Source organism: Dryobates pubescens, chromosome 9 (assembly GCF_014839835.1).
Source record: "Dryobates pubescens isolate bDryPub1 chromosome 9, bDryPub1.pri, whole genome shotgun sequence".
Lineage (NCBI taxonomy): Eukaryota > Metazoa > Chordata > Aves > Piciformes > Picidae > Dryobates > Dryobates pubescens.
The window spans coordinates 36,689,375-36,717,039 of record NC_071620.1 but is presented as its reverse complement, the minus strand read 5'-3'; the positions used below and the strand labels follow the sequence as shown (position 1 = coordinate 36,717,039).

At 42.5% G+C, this 27,665-nt stretch overlaps 1 protein-coding gene across 1 annotated transcript in view; it reads right to left on the bottom strand.

Moving 5' to 3' along the window:
- The window catches only part of LOC104304233 (uncharacterized), a 119,731-nt gene that overhangs the window by 30,500 nt on the left and 61,566 nt on the right, over positions 1 to 27,665 (bottom strand). The window contains exons 8-10 of the mRNA XM_054164026.1: positions 10,712 to 10,779; positions 7,377 to 7,518; positions 4,996 to 5,235 (exon numbers count right to left, since the gene is read on the bottom strand). Coding sequence (XP_054020001.1) covers positions 4,996 to 5,235; positions 7,377 to 7,518; positions 10,712 to 10,779 — 450 coding nt within the window. The remainder of the gene's footprint in view (positions 1 to 4,995; positions 5,236 to 7,376; positions 7,519 to 10,711; positions 10,780 to 27,665) is intronic.

Here is a 27,665-nt window from a genome sequence, read left to right as displayed (position 1 = left end):
TACAATGAGTGTCAGCCCCTGCTAGATGACTGCATGATAAGTGTCCTGAAACTTCAAGGAAAAGGCACTAAATTTTTTACAGCATTTGTGTTTCATTTTCAGTGTAATAAAAATATGGTGCCCTTTTAATAATGAATTATAGAGCTCCTGGTATGATTTACATGTGTGGATTAAATGTCATATTTGAAAAGTTGCTGGTTTATTCATATTGAATTCCCCTTGAAGTAAAACAAAATGGTACCCAGCTACTCTTATAGTATGACCAGTATCTTGCCACACTGATGCATAAATATTAACGGCTTTATATACTCTTTAAAGCTCTACAGATCTGTGAACAGGTCTTTCAGCCATGGTGATGCATATGAATAGGATGGGATGGGATGGGATGGGATGGGATGGGATGGGATGGGATGGGATGGGATGGGATGGGATGGGATGGAATAGACCAGACCAAACCAGACCAGACCAGGTTGGAAGAGACCTTCAAGATCATCATGTCCAACCCATCATCCAACACTATCTAATCAACTAAATCATGCAACCAAGCACCCTATCAAGTCTCCTCCTAAACATCTCCAACGATGGTGACTCCACCACCTCCCTGGGCAGCACATTCCAATGGCTAACGACTGACTCAGTGAGGAACTTTCTCCTTACCTTGAGCCTAAACTTCCCCTGTCACAGGTTGAGACTGTGTGCTCTTGTTCTGATGCTGGATGCCTGGGAAAAGCAATCAGCCCCCGCCTGTCTACAACCTAGCATGAGTCCCACAGACATCCAAGACTAAATACTTCGGCACCAGTGCTCACATACTTCTGGACCTCACATGGGGTTTTTTTGCTGAAGTGCTCCTTTTGGAAGGCTGGCACAAAATAATGACCAATGTCCAACAGGTGCAGTGGGACTGGGATTGAAAAGCAGCCTGACTGGGACCAGGGATAAAAATTGTCTTGAGGAGCCAGACACAGATGTGATTATTCCTTGCTTCTCCTCAGCATCTCAGGTAACTAGATGGATTTGGAATCTCTCCAGAGGAGACTCCACCACCTCTCTGAGCAGCTTGGTCCAATGCTCTGTCTTCTCTTCTCAAGAATAAATAGCCCTAGAGATCTCAATCTCTCTTCATAGGGAAGATGTTCCAGTCCCCTTTACATTCAGTCTAGTGTAAAGATGAAGCAGTCACATCTGTGCAGGTGCTGCCAAGGACAATCTAATTTTGCAACTGCCTTACTAGATGCACAGTAATTATCTCATGTCATCTCATCTCCTATCCCATCTCATCCCATTCTACCCTATGCTATCCCATCCCACCCCATCCTTACTCAACCTACATTCCAGAGCTGAGAAAAATCAGGCTGTGCAAGAGTATATTGAAAGAGCAAAGCTTCTTTACCACCAAAGCTGAACCACTGCCTTTTTGAATCTCAACTTGAGTTCACGTTCAGTTTGTGACACAGTGTAGGTGAAGCTCAAAGTTAGCTCTTGCTTCATCTAAACCAAACAGTGTCATCCCATCTAAGCCTAATTTCCCCTTGTACAAACTAAACACCTGAAAATGCTGGGTCTAAAACAAGTCCCTTTCTGATTATGTTGTTAGTTGCTGTTCTTAAAATTGCACAGAAATATTTGAAGCAGAAATTGAATTTTATCACAACCTAAAGTATTCCTACATGTTTTGTTCAGCACAGTTTAAGGGGGGAAAAAATGGCTCATGTGACTGTCCAGTCTCACTGAAAGCCAAATAAAATTCAGCTGGAGCTATTAGGAGCCTGCCTCTAATAAGTAGTCAGAGGTTACTGGGGGAGGTAGGTTGACAAACTAAAAAGGAGGACAGTGAAGGAGGGGGAAGAAGGGAAGCTGGCAAGCTGGAGCAAAGAACATTGATTAATGAACAAAAAACATTTTTGAAAGGTCGGGTGTGCAAGCCAGACAAGCCCTGAGGCAGATCTAACTTACATGACCAGCACTTTCTGCACGCAGCAGGTAACCCATGCTGACACCAACTTTGCCGACATGACAGGGTTATTATTTTTGGAAGGATGTAGTGTTCTGGAACAATTTCTTTAATACATTAGTTAAAACTATGCTTTCCTTCAATATCAAGCATGCATGTCTTCACTTTCACCATGTTTACACTGAACTCCTATCATTATTCTGGTCAATGAAAACAAAAGCTTATTCTTCATTTCTGAGCACTTGTGTTTCCCATTCCCCCCTGCAATATATTTCAGGGCAGCAGTGCTGTATGTAGGATTGTGTTCAAACCCAGATGCTCACCACAAATAGCTGAGAATTTAATCCAAGTTTTGCAGTAGATGCCAACAATCTGAAGCCTAAAATTTGCCTCAACAGGGATCCTAAGGGTTTCTTTTGAAACATGCCTTAAGGATATGGGACAATACCAAAGTAGTAAACCAGAAGGGTAAAATCATTCAGGGTATATCATCTTTGTCTTCAAAATGAGCTGGTGGGGTATGTTCTTTAAAATTATGACATTGTTTCTGTCTGTTTTCCAGTAATGAAGACAGTGAATCATCAGGTCAATACAGCTTCTTCTCCTGCCCCTGCATTTTAACTGAACTTGCCTGTGACCTGCACCCCTGGTTCACTAGACTGAAAATGAAGTTTGGTGAAGATGTTAATTAAGTGTCCTCACAGAATCCCAACATGGTAGGGATTGGAAAGGACCCTTTGGAGATCATCAAGTCCAGATCCCTCTGTTAAAGCAAGGTCATTCAGAGCAAGCTACACAGAATCTTGTGCAGGTGTCTTTGGAACCTGTCCAGAGTAGAAGGATCCACAATCTCTCTGGGCAGCCTGTTCCGGTGCTCTGGCACCCTCACAGGAAGGAACTTTTTCCTCATGTTCTGTGAGAATCAAACAGAATTTTAAAGCAAACCCCAGAAAAGGGTAGAACCACCAGGAATTTCTCTCAGACCTTTGGATGAAGCATAATAGCCACCTTAAGTTTACTAAGTACGATCAGTAAAGACTAACAGACAAGCACATGGACTTTGCACATACACCTCACAAATTCAGGTCAAGAGTTCCTTTGTATTGAGGAAAAGATGGGTGCTGGACAAAAGATGGGTCACTCTGAACTAGTTCTTTCTTAGTACTGAGAACAGAGATATGCAGTTTGGAACAAGGGACATCCCCCCACTTAGGACCAGGGAAGTTCCAGGAGAAACAATGCTGAAAGCAAGAGGCAAGGTACTGCTGTAGTCACTCAGTTATACTGCCCATAGTCTTCTCCTTTCAACAGAGCCTGAGAAGTCAGCCCTTTGCCTTTGAGGCAGTAACCAGGATGCATACATCCTGCCTAGGGAAGAATTCAAGATCAATTATAGAATTGTTAGGGTTGGAAGGGACCTCAAGGATCATCTAGTTCCAACCCCCCTGCCATGGGCAGGGACACCTCACACTAGATCAGGTTGCTCAGAGTCACATCCAGCCTGACCTTAAAAACCTCCAGGGATGAGGCTTCCACCACCTGTTCCAGTGCCTCACTCCCCTCATGGGGAAGAACTTTTTCCTAACATCCAATCCGAATCTACACATTTCTAGTTTTGTTCCAATCCCCCTTGTCCTATCACTACCTCACACCTTAAAAAGTCCCTACCCAGCTTTCTTCTAGGCCCCCTTCAGATATTGGAAGGCCACAATTAGGTCTCCTCAGAGCCTTCTCTTCTCCAGACTGAAAGGCCCTAACTCTCTCAGTCTGTCCTCATAGGAGAGGTGCTCCAACCCTCTAATCATCCTCATAGCCCTTCTCTGGACACATTCCAACATGTCCAGATCCTTCCTGTAACAGAGGCTCCATAACTGGACAGAGTACTCCAGGTGGGGTCTCAACAGAGAGGAGTAGAGGAGGAGAATCACTCCTTCGACCTGCTGGCTATGCTTCTCTTGATGCAGCCCAGGATGTGATTGGCTTTCTGAGCTGGGAGTGAATGTGTGTATGTGACAGCCACATTAACAATTTTTATATATATATATATATATTTATATATATCTCAGTTCTGCTTACAGACACTGTTCATTATCCATTACAGATAATAAACAACTAAAATGCAGAAAATGCAGCTTAGCAATACTTTATATATCACAAACCCAACAGCTGAAATGACCAATCTGTAGGTAACTGAAAGCAACAGTACCATCTGGAAAAAGTGCTTTATCTGAAAGCTCTGTGGGGTAGGGACTGTCTGTCAGTCCTGTATCTGCACAACGCTTTGTACAATAGAAGGAGTGGAGAAGAAAATTTTCCATTCCATCAGTAACTGAAAACAGAAAAAAACTTCCCTTCTCATTCGACCAATGCCTCATAACTCACAAAAAAAAATCCCACACAGGCAGATGAGGATTGTTTTTCAAGCTGTAAAGAAGCTTTCCTCTGCCAGAGAGTTTATCTGAGACCAGCGTTTCAACCAGCACTAGGCATTAGCTACAACAGTGAGCAACTGACACACAACAATCCTGCCATGCACAGCATGCTTAGGCAGGAAAATATGTGTGCCTCGGTTGCAGAAGACAGAATAGAGCCTCAAGTGTTTGGGCTCCTTCCAAAATAATCCAAATGCTGCTTTTTTGGCAAATGGGGGTCAATGGAGCTAAAAAACTCACAGAAGGATTTGGGCATTCATGTGTTTATATACACCCACTCGTTCATTTATTATTCCAAAGCTACTTTGCAGAAATCAAATTACATAGCTGACAAGCTGCATAGATAAGAGAGAGCAAAAGTGAAATTTAAAATTAGCTGACAACAGTATATGATGTAGTGTATATTTGGCACTTTTTGAGTGAGTGATGAGGGTTAACCTAGGGGGGGAAGAAAAAAAAATAAGATTGCACCTTCCTAAATTGCACCTTAAATTATTAAATAAATTATGAACATGATGGAATGCATTAAATATATAAGCCTGAAGGAGAAAGAGTGGATGTGTTTTAACTTCCAAAGCAAAGAGAGCATATTTAAGAAGTGTTGCTTACTGTCTGGATGCTTTGTCCAAAGTAGATTTCAACGTTGTAGAAGTTTCCATCGTGACTAACGGGCAGCGTTGTCCTGGCCTGAGGCTGCTCCTCCAGCTGGGGCTGCTCCAGTAAGCCACCACCTAAGCGACTGAGAACAGAAACTTTGAGGGTGTAGTGGCCTTTAGGAACCTTATCTTTGACTCCCCTTAGGCACTTGACATGGATTTCTATCGGCTGCAGTGTCTTGGAGCAGTCAACCTAGGGAGAAGGCTCTGAGTTACTAACCTGGCTTGAGCAGGATTTTAACCACAGGATTAGGAAGAATAAATTTCTTCAAGACAATAACTACCAAAAAGCAGACAACACGCTTCTTGTTCAACCTGCAACGTCCTACTGCTCGCTGAGGATCTCAAATTAGGGAGGTCAAAAGTCAGAAAGACAGCAGGTAGACTAAATGAACAAACAAACAAACCAACCCACCCTCAGATAGTCCTAATAAAATGTTCAGCACCCTTGGGGAGAAGGTGGAGCTGTTGGAAGTATGACACCAGAAGCCATTAGTCTGCAATAATAAGGTAGCATTAACTGGAAAGCAAACACCATCAAAAATACAGCGTGCTTTGCAAGACAGGCACAATATGTGATGTGATGAGCAGGCTGCAGGCACAGAAAGAAAGACAGGGCAGGCCATGTTTTGATGCTAATTACTAGCCTTGCCAAAGCTGTTAGTGCTGTGTAATATACAGGCTATCCTTTCACCTTCTGATTATCACATAATCAGATTCTCTTAAATATAGTAATCAAAGTGCAACACGTGTAGAGTTTAATAACAACTCCCTACAGGCACCTTTATTCCAAGTCCAGACAAAAGGAAACATCTGCTGCTTGCTGTTGACAAGATGTTGTCTGAGTTACAGAACATTTAGTATGGGATAAATGCTGCACTGCCTATCAGAAATGCCTTTATGGTTCTTTCCTTGTGTGCTCTGCTCCCAGCATGGAGGTTGGCAGAGGGAGCAGGCACAGTGGTGCGATCCTTACATGTCTTGTCTCAGTAAAGGTGTAGGGTCTGTCCCACCACACCAGTGGACCTTTCAGTGCACATTGCATGGGGGCCCAGTTTCATTTCAGTCTTGACTTCAAGGGTTGAAATTGCTTCTGCAGTAATTATTTTCTGCATCAAAATCAGCAAGGAATCAATTTCTCCCATTGTTTAAATACTAGTGATAGGTCTCCCTTTCATGCAATGTGAGAAAATAATCCATGCCACAATGCAGAATCAAATGGCTACCTTGACTACCAGGTTTAGGAGTCTCACAGTTTAAGCCTACAGTAGCTAATATCTCTTCTTTAATCCTGTCTTGGATTTATTTTGGAAGAGATAGCATATTTCCATATAGATAGAAAGCTTCTGGAATTAAATTAAGCAGTTAAACAAACAGTCGAATTTGTTAGACTCCTTTTGTTTCTCAAACACAAGCCATACTTAACAACTAATCTGAATGACAATTATTTTCAGCTTAATTAGAAAATCTTAATTAACAATGAAGATTTAACCTTCATATTTTTTGGTTTCTGAATCATATATATATATATATAAAAAAAAAATTAACATTATGTGAATAAATAAGACAATCTTTTTAAACCTCAAGGCAGGATTACTATGCAGGCAGGCTTCGTTATTAAACACATCCTAAATTAAACGCCTCCATGAATTTTGTACTGAAATATATTGTGATAGTTTTGCATGCCAAATGTGACATTTTGTATTTCAGATTCATCTTCTGCAGTAATTTTGGAAATGTCATACAAACAAAGATTTTTGTCATTTACCAATGGAATTACTATGCATGGCCGGTTAGCCATCTCTTTTCTGGCTCTTCTGGTTGTTTCAAGTCAGCAAGCCATAAAAAATCTTTATCTCTCTGAAACACAGCAATTTGGAAGATAATCGAATAGTGACTGGGGGGCAGAAACGCCAGTCTGAGGAATTATACCACAATCTCTCTTGCATTTACAACCTCCCTCAAAGCGAGTGTCAGTCGAGTAGGAAAAGGAGATAGAAGATTCATCATATTTCAAGCCTGTCTCATTTGCATGGTGGCATAGCTGTCTCATCTCCTGCTGAAAGACTTTGCTTGGCCAGCGCTGACAAAGTGTTTTGAAGAAATCTTGCCATGCCCAAATGATTCATCATTAATAGCTTTAGACATTCTCTTTAAGCATGTGGTTACTTCTGCTGGAAACCGTGTTTTGAAACCTGCTAAATTCTATCCTCTTAAACTATGAAAAGAAAAAAGGCAGGGGGAGGGGGGGAGCAAAAAAAAATAAAACCATGCAATTGATCTAGTCATTCAGCAGTTCACATCAGGGTAAAAAGCTCTCACAGAGAACCTCACCTTCCCACAAGCTGTTCCATTTAATCCAGTCTTCACACTTGCAAAGCTACCAAAGCTGGCTCTCATGTCTTCTCCACATCCATTCTCGTCTGCTTTCAACAGCTGACTTCCCACTCTGCAGCACTTAGAGATGGAAGAAGAACTGAAAAGAAATTAGCTACAATGCACACACAAAAAGCATTTGCCATTGGAAATGCATCACAGCCTGAAGTTTTCCTTGAACGCACCTGTCCCGGTTTGAGCTAGAGAAGAATTAATTCTGTTCAGTGGTTTTACTTTTCAGCTCAGTCTCCTCTCAGTGATGGCATTTTCTGAAGTTAATGCCATGTTTTCACAGACAGTGGCTGCTTCTAGAAGTGATACTGATTGATATTTTAGAGTTAGTACCAAGGGCTGGCTTGTAGCAAGGCTTATGCTTATACTTGCTTCTGTGGACTTCAAGTTCACTGCTAAATTTTGTGTGCCACATTGGGGAACAGCAAGAGGTGGCACCTGTGGGGAGGAGTGGACAGGAGAGGTGATCTTAATCATCAAGGGATTCCATTCCATCTACATCATATTCAGGGGTTCATGAGGATCAAGCTCTCTTCTTCAATATCTGGCATCCACTGTGTTTGATTGTGATCCATCTGTTTCTGGAGCCAGATCCAGAATCCAGCTCCTGTACCTGGCTGTCATCTGCTGTTAAGTCCAGTCAGGGACTTCCCCAGTGCCTGCCCCTGGCGTCACTGGTGACAGTGATATTATTGCCATCAGGGACTTGTGTTTGATATTGGCTTGTATCTATTTGCATCTATTTCACTTTATTGTTATTATTTTCATTAAAACTGTTTTAGTTTTGTGGATTTTTTTCCAGCCCACCAGTCTCTCTCCCATATTCCTTTTTGGGATGGAGAGCGATTCATAGAGCATCCGTTACTTGCTTAGTGGCCAGGCCAGCTCTAACCCTTGACAAAACTCTAAACCTTGCAGGGCATCCAGGATGAGCAACAGTGTGCTAAAGTGGCTAGGCTTCAAAAAGCAGTATATGAAAAACATAATCATAGCTTCAGTAACATAACCAATATTTGTCAGTCTGTGCCACAGGCTGACACAAGGAACCTAAAGCTTCACTCCGTGTGTGCAGTCAGCTCTGTCTGGTTTGGGGGCTTGAGTTCTAGGTTAAGAATATCAAAGGAGGAAGTCATTGGCTCTGTCAACACTCTGAGGACCAATTGATGACTTCAACAACCTTGAACAGGTTTTTGGAAACCTTTTGTTCCTTGAGGACTGGGTGACTTTAAGCCACTGGGGAAAAAAAATCTGATGCTACATATCAATTGTATATCATTCATAAATCTCCTAAAATATCTTATTGCATGTATACTTTAAAACTATATATAACTACTAAACTATATATAGCTATATATAAAGCTATTACATGTCATAGATATGTGTACATACACACACACAAATTTTCAGCTGTATGTGAACCACTCAACTTTCCTTGGCATTCATATGTTAACTTTTTGTGCAAAGTAATTTTGAGGGCAGTTGTATCCACTCAAAGATTTCTTTACTAGGAAGACAGGTCACTGTAACAGCATAGAATGAACATGAAGAATAGCCTTACACAAAATAATCAAATGCTGACCTGCTTAGTGAATGGGACACCCCAAAGGCATGGTACCCTAAGGAGAACTCCTTGTTCCTGAAGCATAGCAGGAGAAACTGCAAAACTAAGTAATTCACAGTCAGCAGTATAAAACTGTATGCTTCGACAAGCCTGTCCTTTGTTTCACTAGACACTGAACCATGAGCAGTTCCTCAGTCCCTGCATGACACCAGGTGTTAAAAAGCAGACCCATGGAAAAGGACTTAGGGATGCTGATGAAAGAGGAGCTGAACATGAGCAGGCAGTGTGTGCTTGCAGCCCAAAAGGCAAATCACATTCTAGGCTGCATCAAAAGCTGTGTTGCCAGCAGATCCAGACAGGTGATTCTGCCGCTTTGCTTTGCTCTGGTGGGACCTCACCTGGAGTACTGTGTACAGGCCTGGAGCCCTCCATATAGGAAGCACAGGGACCTGATGGAGCAGGTCCAAAGGAGGGCCACAAAAATGATCAGGGGATTAGACCACCTCTGCTACAAGGACAGGCTGAGGGAGCTGGGGTTGTTCAGCCTGGAGAAGAGAAGGCTCCGGGGAGACCTAAGAGCAGCCTTCCAGAACCTCTACCTCCACCAATAAAATTTTATCATGTAAACACCCAGTGAATAGCTAAATCAGTCAGAAGGTCTGAGTAGATGCTAGTTCCAGTAACACACATGGGAATTTTTCCCAAGCCAGGACCAATGGGAGCTACGAGCAAGATTCCAGCAATAAGGACTGAATACAAGAAAGGTCAACAACATTTGAAGTTTTATCCTTGAGCTGCAGTCAAGTCACCTTGGGTCCAGTGGTTCTAAGTGGAAGTAACAGGAGATGGTTCTTGAATGGCTCTAGCAAATCTGAAGAGCTGAAATGTCTGAGAAGTTAACTTCTCTCCTTGAGAAGAATGGTCTGTTTGGAACTTCGTACTTATTTAGTTTCTCATGATGGAAATTATTTCACTTAATTTGGTTGGAGCTGCACTGACACAGGGGTTCATTAGGACACCCATTTGCTTGCAATTCAATTTAAAATTAAATACACTTTGCTGTTGATTTTATTACTTTTAAACTACTGTATCTATTGCCTTTATTAGCTGCTAATACACAATTATGAAGGTAAACAGTTTTCATTACTGAACATCAAACATTTAAATAACCACATTTGATCTCTTTTCGGGTTGCACAATTTTTATCTTTTCACTCCGTTTTGCTGGGTATTGGATTCAAGACAACAATTTGTTTGATGAAGTTGGGCCTCCTTTGTGCTCAGCAGAACACGGCTTCCTTGGCTGTATCCACGAGGGTTATTTATTTCCTCCATTGATTTCTTACAGGTAATTTGATGCATGTGATTATATGAAGGTCATGTGTAACTCAATCACAAAGACATTGCTCCAATTCATATTTCCTTCACTCTCTAAGGGTAGTTCAGAGGCAGGGAAGAAGGGTGCTGGGAGAAGCCATTTGGTCACCTTTTGAAGTGCACTGTGTGCAGCACTTAAAAATTACAACCCAAGCTGAGTATCTGAAAATGGATCTATCTAAAACAGAGGCCTCTTTCAAAAGCACAGGCTTAATTTTTCTAGGCCTCAGGTCCTTTGTTTAGGAGAGGTTCCATTCATTAATATCTGTAAAGCACTGAAAGAAAGATCTTTGGGAGGAAAGGCACATTAGATAGAAGTACAAAGTAACCCTTATCTGACATACCTTTGAAGGAGTTCACGAATCCTGGCTTGCAGCTTCTGTTTTGTGTGGTGGGAGTCTTCCTTGTGGTGCTTTGAGTTCCATATGTCAAAAAAAAAAAACAAAGGAAGGAAAAAAGAAGAAGAAAGAAGAAACTTACAGTTTGCTTCCAAATGCACAAAAAGAACATGGAAATAAAAGCCACAAATGCAGTTTTTCCAAAGGCTTGCCTTTGGTCTTGTGCCTGAAGGTTTTCAGAAGCAATTAGGAATTTCACCCACCATTACTTTATTCCACTACTTTTCCCATAATTTTATTCCACATATTTTTCCATGTTTACTCCATCATTCCCAAGAGAAACTGAGTTTTAATCCTGTTTTACAGGCTTCATCAGCACAATGTATGTTTGCACATGGCACATCCCCACAGCCCTTATTTTCACACTTGACATAGCCACATATATGCATAGATACATACACACGTGTGTAAGTGGATTTGTACACACAGAACAAAGTACAACACGCAAAACAGTTAGGCATAGACCTCCAAAGAGCCCAGGACCTGCCCTGCTTTCAGTTTGCTCCAAGTCTTACAGAATACAGAAGTAACCATGTTGAAAAAGACCTTTGAGATTATCAAGTCCAACCTGACATCTAACACCATCTAATCAACTAAACCATGGTACCAGGTGCCTCATCAGTCTCTTCCTAAACACCTCCAGTGATGGTGACTCCACCACCTCCCCGGCCAGCCCATTCCAATGGCAAATCACTCTTTCTCTGAAGAACTTCTTCCTAACATCCAGCCTAAACCTCCCCTGGCACAGCTTGAGACTGTATCCTCTTGTTCTGTCACTAGTTGCCTGGGAGAAAAACCCAACCCCCACCTGGCTATAACCACCCTTCAGGTAGTTGTAGATGGCAATAAGGTTTCTCCTGAGCCTCCTCTTCTCCAGGCTAAGCACCACCAGCTTTGTTGCCCTTCTCTGGACACATTACAGCAGCTCAACATGTTTCTTAAACTGAGGGGCTCAGAACTGGACACAGGACTCAAGGGGTGGCCTAACCAGTGCTGAGTGCAGGGGCAGAATGACCTCCCTGCTCCTGCTGGCCAGCACTGATTTCTGATGCAGGCCAGGATGCAATTGGCTTTCTTGGCTGCCTGGGCACACTGCTGGCTTATGTTCAGCCTACTATCAACCAGTACCCCCAGGTCCTTCTCTGCCTGGACACTCTCCAGCCACTCTGACCCCAGCATGTAGCACTGCACGGGGTTGCTGTGGCCAATGTGTAGAACCCGGCACTTAGATGTGTTCAATCTCATGCCCTTGGACTCTGCCCATCTGTCCAGCCTGTCAAGGTCCCTCTGCAGAGCTCTCCTACCCTCAAACAGATCAACACCTGCCCTCAGCTTGGGTGATTTACTGATGATGGACTCAATCCCTTTATCCAGATCATCAATAAAGACATTGAACAGAATCTTGATGCCTTTTCTCACTATAATTGTGAGAATTCCTGCAAGTTACAATGTGTAGGAGGCTAACTCACGCAAACATTCCTCTCGTCCTGTGGCTCAGCAGCTCTCCAGCACAAAGCTGGAAGGCCTGAAGCTGTTTTACTCTTGCACAGCAAGTTGAAGAAGCCATTCCACTGAGAAGCCAGCATCCACATATTTTGGGCTGTGTTATCTGTGCAAAACCTGAAAACAATAATCTTGCTAAAGGTTTGTAGACGCGGGAAAACAAAATTCTTCCCTGAACTGCATTGTTCAGTGATCTTGCTGAATATTCAAGGGCATTTCTCATTCCTGAATCCTATTTGGATCTCCTGCTGGTGTTTCAGGGCCCAGCAAAATGCACATACAACACTAACAATATATAGGAAGGCTTCCTATATATATCCTATACTAAGTGTAAAATTATGTTCCACTTCCACTCTCATCAGCCCTCAAAGCCAAAACACCATTTTGCTAGGGTGACAATGTAAGAGTCAGTGGAGAAAAAAATATCCCCATTTAAGGCTCCATACCAGGCTGTTAAATTCTCACCTTCATTCCAGTTCTCTGAATTTTTTGACAAAGGTCTGACTGTTTCAAGGAAGTTTAGGAATCTCTGCTGATGGCTATGCTGAAGCATCCTGCTTATTTGCAAACTGAAAATTGTTAGAGCATAAAAACAGACACACACAAAAAAAGTCTACAAGTATCTTTTAATGTAGTTTTTTAACCCTGAAAAATTAGAGCAGAGATACCGTGATTGCCTTAAAGTACAATATGCTTTGTTAGCAGTTACAAAATCACACAGTGATAGACATTTAAAGGGCCTGTGGAGATCATCTAAGTCCAACCCCCCTTCTAAAACAGGTGCACCCAGAGCAGGCTGCCCAGGATCACAACATCCAGAGGGGGGGTTAAATCTCTCCAGAGAAGGAGACTCCACAAACTGTGATCTAGGCAGCCTGTTTCAGTGTTCCATCAACCTCACAGGAAAGAAGTTTTTCTTCACAGAATCACAGAATCAGCAAGGTTGGAAGAGACCTCAAAGATCATCAAGTCCAACCTGTCACCACAGACCTCATGACTAAACCATGGCACCAAGTGCCACATCCAATCCCTTCTTGAACACCTCCAGGGATGGTGACTCCACCACCTCCCTGGGCAGCCCATTCCAATAGCTAATGACTCTCTCAGTGAAGAACTTTCTCCTCACCTCGAGCCTAAACTTTCCCTGGCACAGCTTGAGACTCTGTCCTCTTGTTCTGGTGCTGGTTGCTTGGGAGAAGAGACCAAATTCAAACTTCATACTCAGATGGAATCTCTTGTGTTCCAGTTCGTGTCTATTACCCCTTGTGCTATTGCTGGGCACCACACTGAAAAGAGTCCCGTGATCTTGATATCCACCCTTTAGATATTCATAAGCACTGAGAAGTTCCCAAGTCCCAGCACAAAGCCTCAAATAACTACTGTAAGTCCTCCATGCCCTTCTCAAGCATCACAAATACACAGCTACAAATTAGGTCAAAGCAAAACTTTCCAGCTCTCCATATAGGAATTGTGCCATGGATAATGCTTCCTTCACTACTGCTTTTCCCTTAGTGTGAACACAGCCATTCTTCTCCTGGACAGCTTTTGGCTGAAGATCACTAGAAGTTCCTGCTGCAGGGACCAAGACTAATTTCTCTCCCATCTCCACAAATGCTGGAACTCATTTTCTTTCCCCAGCCTGGTGAATCACCACCTACATTTCTACCCCAAGAAGGGCAGGGAGCTGGCTCCAGTCCTGGCTCTGCCATGACTGGGAAATTTGGGAGGATGCCCAGAAAAAGAGCTCAAAGTCTCTGAGAAAGTTTAATGACAAAAACTACCAACCCAGAGATGGCAGGTGGGAAGGGTTCCAATGTTTTGAGCTAAAGAACTTAAAGCTTAAGCTCAGAAAGCAGGATTCATAGATTCATAGAATACCAGGTTGGACGGGACCTCAAGCATCATCTAGTCCAACCTTTCAGGATAAGAGTATAGTTTAAATGACATGGTCCAGCACCCTGTCAAGCTGGGCCTTGAAACTGCCTAATGCTTAAACATAGGGGAATCTCACCACCTCCTTTGGGAGTTCATTCCAATGTCTAATATGAGGGTATGGTTCCTAATTTGTCCTGAATGCAGCTCTTGGCAGGTGTGATGGCAGGTTTTGAGGTAGCCACTCATATAAAATGAAACAGAAAACTCACTTCATGTGAAATATCAAGGAGTCATAACATCACAACATCCAGATGCTACCAGTCCAGGCTTACACCGAGCCAAAAGCAGAGAAGTTTCAGGTTTGGGGGGTTTGGTTGGTTTTTATTTGTTCAATTGATTATATTGCCAGACTCCCATAGCTGTCCAGTCCCCTTGTTTGTCTTCCTCATCTCAATTAAATAATGAATATTCAAAAGAAAATATGAATGGGAGTTCTCCATACGAACTGTGCTGGTTTTCCATCGCTTTGCCTCTGAAAGAGGCATTGGGAATATGATTTAAAACTATTGCTTCTGGATCCCAGTAAAATATTTGTCACAGTGTGTCATGGTAATTTTTAAAAAGCTCTGTCATCTACCTAATAAATTTGTTAAGTTTATTCAAATCTGATTGAACAAGAAAAGTGCAATGAGTCATGCTTAATATTTCTTTACCTACACTAAGAAATAAAATACATCAAAAATTCAATGCTTAGGGTCCTATTCAGAAAACCTCTATGAGTCTGTAATACATCTTCTACATGATTAAAAAAAAAGGTGGGGGGGGAACTTGCTTTAAAATGAATTATTCACCACCTTGAATAAATTTCCATCTTCCCTATTTGCAAAACCCCAAAGTCAGTTATGTAAATTTTAACCTACACTAATTACCTCAGGGGTATGCAAGCTAAAGGAAAGTAGATGCAATAGGGGGGAGAGGAAAAAAAAACAATCCCAGACATTTCCATCACCAGGAAGCAATTTAATAGAGGGGGGGGAAAAATTGTGTAAGTTTTCAAAACCAGAGCAGCCCACATAATTATTTCTTTATATATATATATAAAAATGTGGAATACTCATTGCTGCAATACCCCTTGAATCAGAGATTTACTGGAAGAAGCCCAAGTGCTTTTTCTCAATGGCATATGCCATGACACACAGGTAAGTGTCTCATCATGACACCACCATTGTCTAGACTGTAAAACAAAACAAAACAAAACCCAACAAAAAAAAACCACACTATTGTTGACAATAGGTGTTCCCAACAAGAAGCTATGAATGTGGTTTGGCTTCAAGGCCAGGTTGGATGGGGCTTTGAGCAACTTGGTCTAGTGAAGGTGCTTCTCGCTATGGCAGGGGTTTAGAGTCTTTAAGGTCCCTTCCCTTTGAGCGAGCAATGTGCTCTTGTGGCCAAGAAGGCCAATGCCATTCTGGGGCGGATTAGAAGAGGTGTGAGCAGTAAGTCAAGAGAGGTTCTCCTCCCCCTCTACTCTGCACTGGTGAGGCTGCACCTGGAATGTTGTGTCCAGTACCAGGGTCCTCAGTTCAAGACAGACAGTGAGCTACTTGAAAGAGTCCAGCACAGAGCCACGAGGATGATTAAGGGAATGGAACATCTTCTGTACAAGGAGAGACTGAGAGAGCTGAGGGCTCTTTAGCTTAGAGAAGAGGAGACTGAGAGGTGACATCATCAATGTTTACAAATATGTAAAGGGTGAGTGCCAAGAGGATGGAGCCAGGCTCTGCTCGGTGGTGCCCAATGAGAGGACAAGGGGCAATGGGTGGGAGTTGAGGCATAGGAAGTTTCAAGTAAATATGAGGAAAAACATTTTCACTGTGAGGACGACAGAGCACTGGAACAGGCTGCCCAGGGAGGTTGTAGAGTCTCCCTCTCTGGAGATATTCAAAACTTGCCTGGATGTATTCCTGTGTAATCTGATGTGGGTGACCTTGCTCTGGCAAGGGGGTTGGACTAGATGATCTTTTGAAGTCCCTTCCAGCCCCTGAAACTCTGTGATTCCAACCCAAACCATTCTATCTGTGTTTCTATGATACAGATATTGAGGATCTCCAGAGATAGAAAAATAAAAATAAGTGATTCAAATCTGGAAGTTCCAGGTAGTTCCCTGGACTGGGAACTACCACTGCTCACCTGGGACGTACTAGAGAAAGGAGGGCATTGTCTGTAGGCAGAAGGCTCAGTCACAGCACTGCTTTATCCTGTTCCTTGTTGTGATACCAGCATAAGCTGTGACCCACCTCCTTCACACACCTTTCTCAGTTTCTCCATCAGCTATCTTGAGGTCTAGTTGCACAAATGGCCCATCCACTGATTTCAGAGAGCATGATCAAAATGAGAATTTGTAAAGGCCTTTCAGTCTGGGCTCAGTCTAAAGACACACAATGGTAAGTATTGTTTCTACTGCAGACAAACTGGAGAACCTGACTCAATGCTATTAATCAGTGCTGACTGGATATTTTCACTGGGAAGCTACTTCACAAATGGTATAACTTCATTCTTACAGTCATTTTCAGTTTGGAGAGGAATTAAACAAAACCCGGCCCAAACACACCCTTTTTCCTTTTAGGAGAAAACCCACAAAATTCAGCAAAGCTTTGAACCAGAACAGAGTTGGGTTTCTATCATTTAACAAAAGTGAAGCATTTAAGGAAAATATTTTTTATCATCTCCTTTTTTCAGTCATTCCTAGCACTGAAATTACAGCCTTCAGGTAAGGAAACTCATCCCACAGCAATTTGAAACAGCCAGCTGTGATGGCCTTGATGAAAGCATGCTCCCTGGAAGGCGTGCTGTGGGAGCCCACCTTCCTGCAAGTCCACTTCACCAGGTTGGGGTGCAGAAGAGGCATTGTGGTGACACCAGTAGGGTCTCCAGCAACCTCCCACCATCCACAGGGATGCCCCATGCAGAGGATCACAGTGCTTCCCCTTCATTCCACTCCATGAGACATCACATAGGTACACCACAGTGCAGGCAATGCTGTCTTTCCAGACATAAAGAAATGCCCAAATAAAAGCTTTTACCCAGGACTTCTATCTCTGCATCCAAAAAGGTTTTCCAGTAACAAAAATCCTCTCCACTCAGTTTTCACAAATAAGGTAAGTGAGATGCCAATGAGAAGTCTCCCACCTGAGTTCACTAAGCAAAGTGTAAGTAGGTCTGGAAACAAGACCCATGACTCTAGCCTCACTGGTGCCAGCCAGTTCTATTTCTAGACTGGCTGCTGCATGGAGAATCACTCCCAGTGACTTTCAACACCTAGTGCCTTTACACCACAAGACAAGTCATAAAAGAAGAACCATTTGAGATGAAGGAGGGGGGAAAAGTGTATCTTGCAGGGAAAGTCAACATTCCTTTCAGGCAAATTGAGATTTTGAGAGGTTTATCCTCTCTGACCTACAGAGAGATCACAGGGAAGCAAGACACTGAGAAGCTGGATCATCATTGAAATCATCCAAATGAAGTACCAATCTTTGGAAGCAAAGACTCTAGTAGCTTGATAAAGCCTGCTCTGAAAATTGCACTGCCTGTTGCTGTTTGGATGACCTTGTCTCAGGTCAAAATCCTGGACTCATGGTGGAGCTATTCACGGTGCCCTCTGCCAAAAATGTGTCACAAACACTCAGATATGTTTTTAGAAGAGAAAGAGAAAAAGCAACAAAGAGTACACACCCCCTCCTGCCATAACTTCCAAACAGAAAATGAAACCAATTTACTGCTCATGAGCATAGAATTACAAAATTGGACAACTGAGCCATTTTAACAGATAGGGAGAAAAATAACCAACCAGCCAAACAGCAGCAACAAAATACCAAACCTCCTACTGGCTTTTAAAAGTGATGCTGCAAAACACAAACTGACATTTACCCTAGTCATGAGTCTTACTACACAGATACATTTAGGCACAACATAGAATATGTAGAATACATAGAATAAACCAGGTTGGAAGAGACCTTCAACATCATCGTGTCCAACCCATCAACCAATCCAACACCACCTAAACAACTAACCCATGGCACCAAGCACCCCATCAAGTCTTCTCCTGAAAACCTGATCATTTTGATCAATCTGTAAAGCACTGCATTATATCTAGCAGGCCAGTGAAGACTGGAGTCAACATGATAATCATAGAAGACCTGGCAATCGTCAACATGAACCCCTCTGAACAGCAAGGTCACTTAGAGCAGGTCACACAGGAACATGACCAGGTGGGTTTTGAAGATCTCTAGGGAAGGAGATTCCCCAACCTCTCTGGCCAGACTGTTCTAAAAAGTTTTTGTCTCGTGTTGAGATGGAAATTCCTGGGATTGTATGTACGTACATTCCCCTTCATCCTGTCACTGGGTATCACTGAAAAGAGACTGGCTCCATCCTCATGACTACAAATGGCTAGATTCAGATTGGATGTTAGCCACAGATTTTCACCATGAGGGTGGTGGGACACTGGCACAGGCTGCCCAAGGAGGTGGTAGAAGCCCCATCCCTGGAGGTTTTCAAGGCCAGGCTGGATGTGGCTCTGAGCAAGCTGAGCGAGTGTGAGGGCACCCTGCCTATGGCACGGGTGTTGGAACTAGATGATCCTTGAGGTCCCTTCCAACCCTAACAATTCTATGATTCTATGCCATCCCTTCTTCAGATATTTCTACAGATTGATAAGGTCCCCTCTCAACATTCTCTTCTCCAGGTTTCTCAGTCTTTTCTCATAAGAGATATGCTGCAGTGCCTTAATCATCCTCATAGCCCTCTGTTGAACACTCTCCAGCAGCCAAGACATATATTAAAGACACTGACTTTTGAATACTTCTTGAAACTAGACCTGGCTCTAAAATAGGTGTGATAAATATGGACCTGAACTTCCTCAAAACTCAGAGATGTTTTCATTCTAAATTTTCATCCAAGATGACCTTTTAAGGTCCACTTCAATTCAAAGCATTCTATGATTGTAAGATTGAGACATTGAGACACTTGAATGTGTCCAGAGAAGGGCAACGAGGCTGGGGAGAGGTCTTGAGCACAAGCCCTATGAAGAGTGGCTGAGGGAGCTGAGGCTGTTTAGCCTGGAAAAGGGAAGGCTCAGGGAAGACTTTATTGCTGTCTTCAACTACCTGAAGGGAGGTTGTAGCCAGGTGGGGGTTGGTCTCTTCTCCCAGGCAACCACCAACAGAAGAAGAGGACAGTCTCAAGCTGTGCCAGGGGAGGTTTAGGCTCGAGGTGAGGAGGGAGGTGGTGGAGTCACCATCCCTGGAGGTGTTTAAAAAAGATTGGATGTGGCACTTGGAGCCATGGTTTAGTTGTTATGAGTTGTTAGGTATTAGGTAATGGGTTGGACCTGATGATATCCGAGGTCTTTTCCAACCTTGGTGATTGATTCTGTGATTATTGTACTGACAAATTAAACAAACCTTAAGGTTTTGCTTAAGGTTTTGCTAAGGAAACCCTGCAAGTATCTCTGTTGCAGAGCTACCCATTTTCTGCAAAAAGAAAGATTTTGCCTCTCCAGCTTCAGAACAGAGGACTGGCTTCTCATTTCTGTCTTGCTGTTCGCAGAGAGATCACCTGCAGTTTCTTCAAAACCACCAGGTATTCCTTCAGATGCTTATTTCACAGTTGAGAAGGTGTAGTTTCAAGGTCATAAAGCTTTGATGTCCTCATCAAAATCTACAGTGTTGTAAGTGTATGCAAGGCCATTTATCAGAGTATCTGACAACCATAGCAGAGCACTGAAAATATACAATGCTGAAATGGGATTTGCCATTGATAAAGAGACTTCAAGCAAAAATGCGCTAGCCTGTCAAAGCTCCACAAGTTCAGATGCTTCCAGATTAGCCTAGAAATCACTGGCTACCAAGAAGCTTCAGGTAATTTAAGCCTAAATAATTAGCTCACTGCAGGGGGTTAGGACAAGATGACCTTTAAAGGCCCCTTCTAACCCAAACCATGACACAGTGAAAGATCCTAACCACATTTTAGTAGGAAACACATTCCCTCCAGTATAAACTCCTGCGGTATGAGCAATGCTAGTGGAAATCAAGCAAACTAGCCAATGTATGGATCTAAAATGAATAGTTTACATTGAAAATGACAAAGAAAATAAGTTCATAAGCCAAGTAACAAACTAGAGGGGTTTGCAGTCTTTCCTAATTTCTGGATGCTGACAGCAAATCATGGCATGAACAACTGAAGAGAAACTGAAAGGGAATAGCAATCGGAAATACAGAGACTTGTGTGTGTGTGTGTGTGTGTGTGTGGTTTTGCTACATTCTTCCTCAATTTAGAAATGTTTGTTAATTCCAGCACAGAATGTTTTTATTATTTCTACAGCCTTTTCAAAGTCCCTTCTGAAACTTTACTCCTTTAATCCTCTTATTCTTCCCTAAAGTGGGTATCTAATTTTAGGTCTGTTTTGCAGAAAACCGAGTCATAACAACTAATTTGCCTGTTACAACCCAAAACCCCTGATGTTGAAGTCTGAAGTCACAGTCTATCCCATCTTTTCAAGTCCCCATTCTCTTTTTTTATGGCTGTCAATAAAGAATTGCTTCACAAATTGACCTCTGTAAGTGTAATCTAAAAGGACAGGCTTTAACTTTATCAAATAACTTCCATTTGTACTGGCTTTCACACCATCCTCCATTTTAAGTGTGCAGATGTGCACTGGAACACTTTATAATTAAAAGAGACATTCAAAATTAGTATATGAAAATTGCAGAGAGGGAAACAATGCCTTAAATACAACAGTGGAAATGACAAGTTGCTATGCCTAATGATTTTATTCTGTAGAGGACAGAACTCCTCCAAGCCCCCATCCTGCTCCATCTCTCTGCAGAAGGGTCTAGATGGAAATTGTTTCACATTCCCAGCTGAAATGTAAGCTCTCCCTCTCTGATCTGAACCACAGAATCAGGGAATGTTTTGGGGTGGAAGGGACCTCTAGTCCAATCCCTTTGCTAAAGCAGGGTCACCCAGAGCAGATGGCCCATGACAGTGTCCAGGCAGGTTTTGAATCTGTCCAGAGATGACTCCACAACCTCTTGGGCATCCTGTCCAGTGCTGTTATTCTCACAGTAAGAAAGTTTTTCTTCATGTCCAGAGGGAACCTCCTGTATTGGACTTTGTGCCTGTTGCCCCTTGTTCTATCACTGAGCACAACTGAAAAGAGTCTGGCCTCATGCTCTTGATCATGGGATCAAGATGTTGATAAGCATTGAGAAGCTTATCTTCTCAGCCTTCTTTTCCAAAGGTTAAATAGCCACAGATCTCTCAGCCATGATGAGCAGTTGTAACACATCATCAATAGTATGCTGACACATCTTTGAGTGAGCATATGCACTTGAGTATATGTTCTCTTTGCAACCACCCAGTCCTGACAGTTCTGTCTTATAGAATCATAGAACAGTTTAGGCTTGAAGGGACCTCTATAGGTCATCTAGTCCAACCTCCCCACAGTCAGTAGGGACATCCTGAACTAGATCAGGTTGCCCAGGGCCTTGTTGAACCTCACCTTGAATATCTACAGGAATGGGGCCTCAACCACCTCCCTGGGCAACCTGTTTCTGTGTTCCACCACCCCCATAGTAAAGAACTTCTTCCTGATATCCAATCTAAATCTGCCCTCCCCTAGTTTGAAGCCATTGCCCCTTGTCCTGTTACTGCAGGCCCTTGTAAACCGTCTCTCCCCATCCTCCCTGTAGACCCCTTTCAGGTACTGGAAGCCTGCTGTTAGGTCTCCCCAGAGCCTTCTCTTCTCCAGGCTGAACAACCCCAGCTCCCTCAGCCTGTCCCTGTAGTGGAAATGCTCCAACCCTCTGTTCATTTATCTAAGAGTCCAGCAGAGTAGTGAGAGAAACTGAAAGGTTGCCAGTGGTTTGAGCAACAGTGATGAGTTCCCATCCTTGTCTGCAGTTCAGCAAACATTCACATAGTGCAAATGGACTTTCTCCCCAATATTTCTACACTTCCCCACTTAGAGATTACTTGGTTATTTTTCAGGCTGAAAAATTAGTGTGAACAACTCCAAACCCCTTAAAACCTCACATTACACATGGAGTGCCTGGTATACCTCAAAATTTGGCCTGCTTTGAGCAGGAGGTTGGACTGTATAGCCTCCAGAGTTCTGCTCCCTCCATACCCAGATTAATCTCTTCTGCGAAACACAGGTCAAAAGTACCATCCAGTGCAGATTCCACTCCATAAATTCATCTCTGCTGTAAAAGTCAGCAGAAGCACAGAAGTTACAACTTTTAGAGCAATTCATTTACCTGCAGCTCATAAAAACTGTGTAGTCCATTATGTTGCTAAATAGCCTCCTGTCATAAAAGTTAACCAACAGTAGACTTAGCTACATCTGTGACTACAGTTTGGCTCTGAAGGTATTTAAAAAAAATTAATAAAACCTCCCCAGGATAAAAATAATAATAATAATAAAAGTAGTTCTGAAGAATACATGACCAACTAAAATTTGTTCTCATTGTATTTCTTTTTGGAGGGCTCATGTGTCTATGTATCACTAACACTCACTCTTTCCCTACAACCCACATCTGAGTTCTGTGTCTTTTAACAGGTGTTCAGTACTTGATGAAGCCACTTGAACTTCAACAGGGCATGGCTTCTCTTTGAAGAAGCTCTCCAATTGCCTCTGTTTACTGAACCATAGAAATAGCCTTCCTTACTTGAGTTTGCATTAGGATAATGAGCCAGAGAGCTGACCAGTCAGATTACCTTAAGCAGGAGCAAATGCAGTATCATCAGTTACAGTAGCTGTAGGATTCATTGTTCCAGCTCAATAGAATATCAGGAATTACTTTAGTTGTTTAATTGTGCCTCTGCTCTTAAAGGAAGAACACAGTGAATCCAACAACTCCTTTTTAAGGAAAAATAGAAGAAATTAAGATATTCATTGCTTCCATCTAAACATTTACTTAGCTAAAGCCCATGTAAGTAACTGGTGAACAAAGCAATCAAAACAGGATTGCAATTGAAAGGAGCAGCAGAGTATTGTGACAGAGGCCATTTACAAACATATAAAACATCTTTTCCACTGTTGGCATTCATTTCCATGCTCCCCTTTCCATCCCTCCCACTTCTTAACAAGGAAAAAAATAATAATGGTGTGTTTCTGAGTGTTTAGAAACAACGAGGGAGAAATCTTTGAAATTTGGAGGGTTCCCACTGAGGAAGGAGAAGCCAGCTTGATAGACAAAAAGAAGATATATATAAAACTCGGGTTGCCAGCCTACAGGGTAGAGAAGTCCCCTAGACAGAATCTTGATCAGGCTTTGGGTCTATTGGGTAAGTGCTGATGCACATCTGAGGTCCATGGACACTCACTAGTCAGGACACTAGGAGTCCAAGGGTCAGAAGCCAAATATCTCAAGCATCAGGAAGTTCCACTTGTAATTTTTCTTCTCTAACATAGGTTTTGGTGAATTGCTTTTTTTATCACTCCAAGAGCAGTCTACCTGGGAGGAATAAAGTGAATTTGATGAGCTGGCCTTATGACAGGTTTCAAGAGGAAATAAGGTATGCTAAATGCTTCTGATTTCAGCCCTTGTTCTTCCTCTGTAAAATGGAGATACTCATAATTCCTACTATAAGAGAAATTAAATGGAAACCATTATACTAAGAGACTGCAGAAATTATTTGGCACTCAAATCACAAGGATAGCATATAGGTAGCCTACCAAAAATGAATCAGGGTTGGCAGGGACCTCAAGGATCATCTAGTTCCAACCCCCTCCCATGGGCAGGGACACCTCACACTAGATCAGCTTGCTCACAGCCATATCCAGCCTGGTCTTAAAAACCTCCAAGGATGAGGCTTCCACCACTTACCTGGGCAACCTGTTCCAGTGTCTCATCACCCTCCTGCTGAGGAACTTCTTCCTAACATCCAGTCTGAATCTACCCATTTCTATTTTTGTTCCATTCCTCCTAGTCCTATCACTACCTGACACCCTAAAAAGTCCCTTCCCAGCTTTCTTGTATGCCCCCTTCAGATATTGGAAGGCATTTGAATGTGACAGTTATTTAAAAGCTTGGCAAGCATCAACAAGAAGTAGCCAGGACTCAGCTGAGGAAAAGCCACCTTCAATTCTTAGGTGCACATTTTCCCATGGGTATTAAACTAAGAACAATCACAAAGGATTGTGAAGTGCCCAGTAGACCATGGCTTTGATGAAGGAAGGTCATCAGGTACCATCAGGATATAAACAGTGCTATTATTCAACAGGGTAAAACATGCAAGCAAATGTACATTGGTATTTTATATGACCAAGGCTGATCCCCCTGATTAAATTGCTGATTGGAGAGGAGATTTGTCATCGTCTTACACAGTACCAAATTTTACCCGTGGATTATCCACCATTAACCAAAGCAAAAGTGATCACTCTTCATCATACAGATTGATCTCACTGTGACTTCACAAGGAGTCAGAGCAGGGACAATGTTGACTCCATAAAAATACTAGGTCTAATGGCCAGAGGCATTAACCTTTGTTTAACCAAAAGGTAAATCTCTTGATGAAAGGCAACACTGTATTGCTATCCACCTGCAACAAATAGCACATTTCCACTACTATAGCTCAGCCACTGGTATGGAAGTGTAAAATCTGCACTTTAGTTTCAGAGGTTCTTGAGTAGTTCACACTGAAGTCATGGATCAAAACTGATTATATTGTTGTAATGACCAAGTCCTGCAGGGTGTTAAGCCCAGCACAGAGGGCTAAATGTAGCAGATGAGAAAGATGGAGGCTGTGCGAAGTTTACTTCTAGTTAGAGATACAGACCAAGTTGCAGGAAAGATATTCCTGACTTCTCGGGCAGTGTTGATGCTTCCAAGTGCCTCATTATTAATTTATCGTAGTATCAGTCAGGGTTGGAAGGGACCACAAGGATCACCTAGTTCCAACCCTCCTGCCATGGACAGGGACACCCCACACTAGATCAGGCTGGCCAGAGCCTCATCCAGCCTGGTCTTAAACACCTCCAGGGACGGGGCCTCACACCTAAACAAAACCTGCAAAAAATGAATATTCACTTTCATTGTCTCAGTACAGAAACAGACAAAAATCCTAGAAATGTTTTTGCTTGTTTTCCCTGGGCATTTCAATTACTAATTGACAAGTTTATGTTGCTAAAGGCCTATCAAGTGCAAACTCACCCCAATAATCAGTGTTTGCTTCATTTTTGGCAGTATCAAATGTTTTGAGACCATCTTGCCTTTAATCAAACACTTTAAACCAGCTTTCTGTGCCTATTTATCTGCTCTGGAAGATCAAACTCTTCCCATAAGCATGTGTCCCTGTCCTGTCTCATGACAGATGACTTCCTGCTGTGTTCTGCATACCCAGTCATGGTTGTACCTGCTTTGCTTCTACCACAACACAGTCCCGGAGTTATGATTTTCTCTCACTAGAGTTTGTTTTTCTTTACTAAAAGTAAATGCTATTGAGGGTTTGGAATCTGCAGGGCTACATGGTAGGCTGCAGGAAACAGGACTGCTTTCCAAATTTAATATTCTTTAATGTGTTTGTTAACAGAACACTGACATCTGCTTAATGCTTTCTGTACAAGAATCTCTCAGATCTCCTCTGATGCGTTTCTTGCCAACCCCAACTATCAGCTTTTGCATTTACAAAACAGAACGTGAAGTAACAACACAGCTTAAAGTTCCAGGGCTAAGATCTTGCATAAACCTTTTCTTCTTCTTATTATTATTATTTTAGAAAGTGCATCTGCCCTTTCAAAACCTTCTAATCAGGGTGATCTCATGCACTGACCTGCTGTTTAAACAAAAGCCACCCATTTTCCATAAAGCTACAAAGCAGAGGAAAAATGCAATGAACTAAGGGATAGACAGTTAATACATGGCTGCTCTCTCCATGCCAGCACTGACAGCAAAGCTCCAGTGCCAATCAGATGTCTCACTGGGGAGGGGTTTTGGCAGTCTAAAAAAGAAACAGCAACAATTCAAATGTGTTTCTGAAACCTCCCTTACAAAACCAGCTTCATTTACTGTAAACTCTCACTTGCTATTGTTAGCACTTGGGCTCCCATGTCTTGTTTTCGTTTTGTCAAAGCAAAGGAATGTGAGAGAGAAGTCTGTTAGACTCCTTCACTCAGCTCGAGGGTTAATTACTCCGTTTGGTAGACGTTTGAAAATATTATGTTACTTCTAGCAGCAAAATTGATAGAAGCTTGTTTCAGGCTCACTTTATGTCATTATGGCAGATTAAATTAACTAATCATAAATTATGCTGGCTAAAGTACATCTGCTACTCACTAAACCTGCAGAAGGAGGGGACAGGGGTTTTTCTGAACTAGAAGTAAACGCCACACGGCAAATGAAAGACTTCTTTTCATTTCAATAAACATACATTCAAGCAACAAAAGCTGGGAGCATGTCAAAGACAGCAGTAACAGATTCTTAAGACCATGGCAACAGTCTAACACTGAACCTGTAGCTCCTATGGAAGGATATCAACACTGCAGAGCTATATGGGTCTATCTAGAGATCAAGAAATAAAGATGGCCCATTAAAAAGTAAAGATCAATTAAAGAAGAATAAGCATGATCACATTATTGTTAGACATCTATGAATACCAATATAGAATCATTGAATAGAATCAATCAGCACCAGAACAAGGGGACACAGTCTCAAGCTGCACCAGGGTAAGTTTAGGCTCAAGGTGAGGAGAAAGTTCTTCACCGAGCAAGTCGTTCGTCATTGGAATGAGCCACCTGGGGAGGTGGTAGAGTCACCATCCCTGGAAGAGGAGATTGGACGTGGCACTTGGTGCCATGGTCTAGTCATGAGGTCTGTGGTGACAGGTTGGACTCAATGATCCTTGAGGTCTCTTCCAACCTTAGTGATACTGCAATACTGTGAATTATTTTGATTGGAAGAGACCTTTAAGATCAAGATCAACTGTCAACCCAGCTCTGCCAGGTCACCACTAAACCCCAGCAGCACATCTACATACCTTTAAATCCCTCCAGGGATGGGGTCTCTACCAGTTCCCTGGGCAGCCTGTTTCAGGGCTTGACAACCCTTTTGGTGAAGAAACTGTTCCTAATGTCCAGCACAACTTGAGTCCATCAAAGGGACAGGTTGGCAGACCCTACTGCCAATGTCATATTCCACTTTCTGTTCAAAAGCCCTTGATCCTGTGCTTCCAAAGAGAGGATGGACATATACAGTACTGATCTAGCAGACAATACAGATTTTCTTGTTACCCTTCACATTGCAGGATGCAAATGTGATATCTGATAGCACGACAGTGAAAGCAGTACTATTACATGTGGATTCATATGTGAAGTTGTTAGTTAAAAAGCAGAATGCTGGTTTCAGATGACCAGACTTCTCTCTACACTGTGAACTTTGCTGAACATCTCTAGAAAGGGTCCAGAAAGAGCTTCCTAGTGACTATGCTTACAGGAAGGGTAAAACAAAGCATTGAGAAATCT